The 2077-nt window shown below is 68.3% G+C and overlaps 1 protein-coding gene across 1 annotated transcript; it reads left to right on the top strand.

The window, feature by feature from the left end:
- Positions 1-160: 160 nt before the first annotated feature.
- LOC115285328 (lymphocyte antigen 6H-like) lies at positions 161-1585 on the top strand. The gene is made up of 4 exons (XM_029931609.1): positions 161-213; positions 346-402; positions 560-685; positions 973-1585. Exons 2-4 carry the CDS (start codon positions 351-353, stop codon positions 1233-1235), a joined length of 441 nt encoding a protein of 146 aa, XP_029787469.1. The 5' UTR covers positions 161-213; positions 346-350; the 3' UTR covers positions 1236-1585.
- The last annotated feature ends 492 nt before the right edge of the window (positions 1586-2077 follow it).

The following is a 2077-nucleotide window of genomic DNA, read 5'->3' as shown; positions in this document are numbered from 1 at the left end:
CCCAAAGCCGCTGCTGCTCAGAGGTGACACCCCCTTTGGTGTGGGACTCAGGGTCCAGCCTGGGGTCTGACAGCTGCAACTCCGGAAAAGGGTGGAGACAGGAGAGCCCGGCCCCAGCTTCCTCTGGGCGGGGCACCCACAGCACAAGTTCTTAGGCCACCGGGGCAGTGGCCCCAGATGCCAGTTTGCCAGCAGGGAGCCTGACGCTAGGAGGTGAGCCAAGCGGGAGGGAGCCCCATCCTATCCCGGCCGCGGGGGCCCAGGCTGGGGCGGCCAGGGAGGGCCGGCCGGGAGGTAGGAGCCTGAGCCCAGGGCCCCGGGGCCCCCCACACGTGCTATTTCCAGGAGCCATGGGAGGCATCCAGCTTGCTCTGCTGCTCTTCCTGCTGGGCTGGGAGCGAGGTGAGCGTGGGGGCGCCGGGCAGGGCCTGTGCTGGGGGTGGGGGGCCATGCCCCCGGGAGAGGCTGTGGGGTTTTGTGCCTGTGAGGGGCTGTCCTCCAGGACCTCCCCCCAGGGGGTCTAAGCCCAGCCTTCCTGCTCCCTCCTGCCTCTGCCCAGGCCTCAGCCTGCAGTGCTACAGTTGTACTGAGGACATGGAGAGAGCGTACGGGTGCCAGCAGGAGCAGTGTCCCTTGACTGCCCAAGTCTGCTACAACAGTAAGATGAGGGTCACCTTCAGCGGTGGTGAGTGCCCAGCCTCAGAGGATGTGGTAGGTTCCGGGGGCTCTGCCCTGAGGCTCCTCAGCAGCTCTGACAAAGGTCAGGATGGCAGAGGGCCACCTCCAGCCTCCCTGTGTCCCCTTCTGCCCAGAGAGGGCCTGGCCCTCCATCAGGCTTTCAGGGGGAGCGGGAGGGGGCCGGGTGGGCAGGATGGGGCTCAGGGAGGACTGAAGGGCAGGTGCCCCCAGGGAATGGGTGATGGGACGGCCTCAGGGGCCTCGCATGCCAAGCTCCTCCCTTCTGGCCCTCAGGAATGAAAAGGAACCAGCAGTTCAAGGGCTGCGCCCCCTCCTGTAAGGAGGCCCAGGATGCCATGAACCAACTCTCACAGATGTCCAAGCCAGAGAGCCCGAAACCGAAACCGGGTGAAGCCATCAAGTATGAAGTGCAGGGGGTGTCGTGCTGTGATAGGGACCTGTGTAACGGGGGGGCCCTGCCCGGGCGCAGCCCCTGGGCCCTGGCGGGGGGGCTCCTGCTCAGCCTCGGGGCCGCCTGCCTCTGGACCCTGCTGTGAGCGCCCGGCTGGCAGGGAAAGCAGGGCGCCGTGCGGGGTGCTTCCATGCCGCCTGTGCTGCGGCAAGTGTGCGGGCTCACCTGCGCATGCGTACATCTGCACCCGCACGCACACCTGGACCCGCACGCACACACGCACACGTACGCACACACATTTGTAGCAGCACACACGCACGCACGCGCACAGGCTCTCCTGCACCCCCCGCCCCCACCAGCCTGCCCCGTTTTGCAAACACCATCAGTTGACCACTGACCCAGGACGCAGGGGCCGCTAGTCCCGACAGCGCCGCCCGGGGTCCCTCCAACGGGGTGCCAGCTACCGAGAGAGAATAAACGCTTTCCACACCCCGGTGTTCTTCGCTTGCCATTGGACCCGGCAGGGCAGGGCGGGGGCTGGTGTGGCCTGCCCGGGAGGGGGCTCAGCTTCCGCGTGGTTCTCCCTGAGCCGGGTGAGCCCCTGTGGCCCGAGGGACTATGACCCGGGTCAGCTCTGCGCGGCCGGGACCCTCCCCGGGGACATCCGCCCAGGGCGTCCAGTGGCCTGGAGCGGGGTGAGCACCCAGGGCAGAGGCAAGGGCAGGTTGGGGGGAGGGGAGCCTGGGCCGGGTCCTCCCTCCTCACCCCAGCAGCCACACACCCTGATGAGGGCGTGTATGCGGGCAGGGCTGCTCTGCGGGCAGAGGAGTTAGAAGAACCAGGGCTGGTGGGCCCGTCTCCAGCCCGCTGATGTCGCCACGCTGTCCCCGGGTGACCTGGGGCCCACTTCCCTACCCTGCCCCGGGGACCTCTCTCTGGCGACCAGGGCCCTGGGCGCACGCTGGGTCCCCTGCCCCTGCGGCAGCC

The sequence above is a fragment of the Suricata suricatta genome, unplaced genomic scaffold (assembly GCF_006229205.1).
Source record: "Suricata suricatta isolate VVHF042 unplaced genomic scaffold, meerkat_22Aug2017_6uvM2_HiC HiC_scaffold_83, whole genome shotgun sequence".
In the NCBI taxonomy this organism is placed as follows: Eukaryota; Metazoa; Chordata; class Mammalia; order Carnivora; family Herpestidae; genus Suricata; species Suricata suricatta.
Note: the sequence above shows the minus strand (reverse complement) of the source record. Positions and strands in the feature narration are given on the sequence as shown.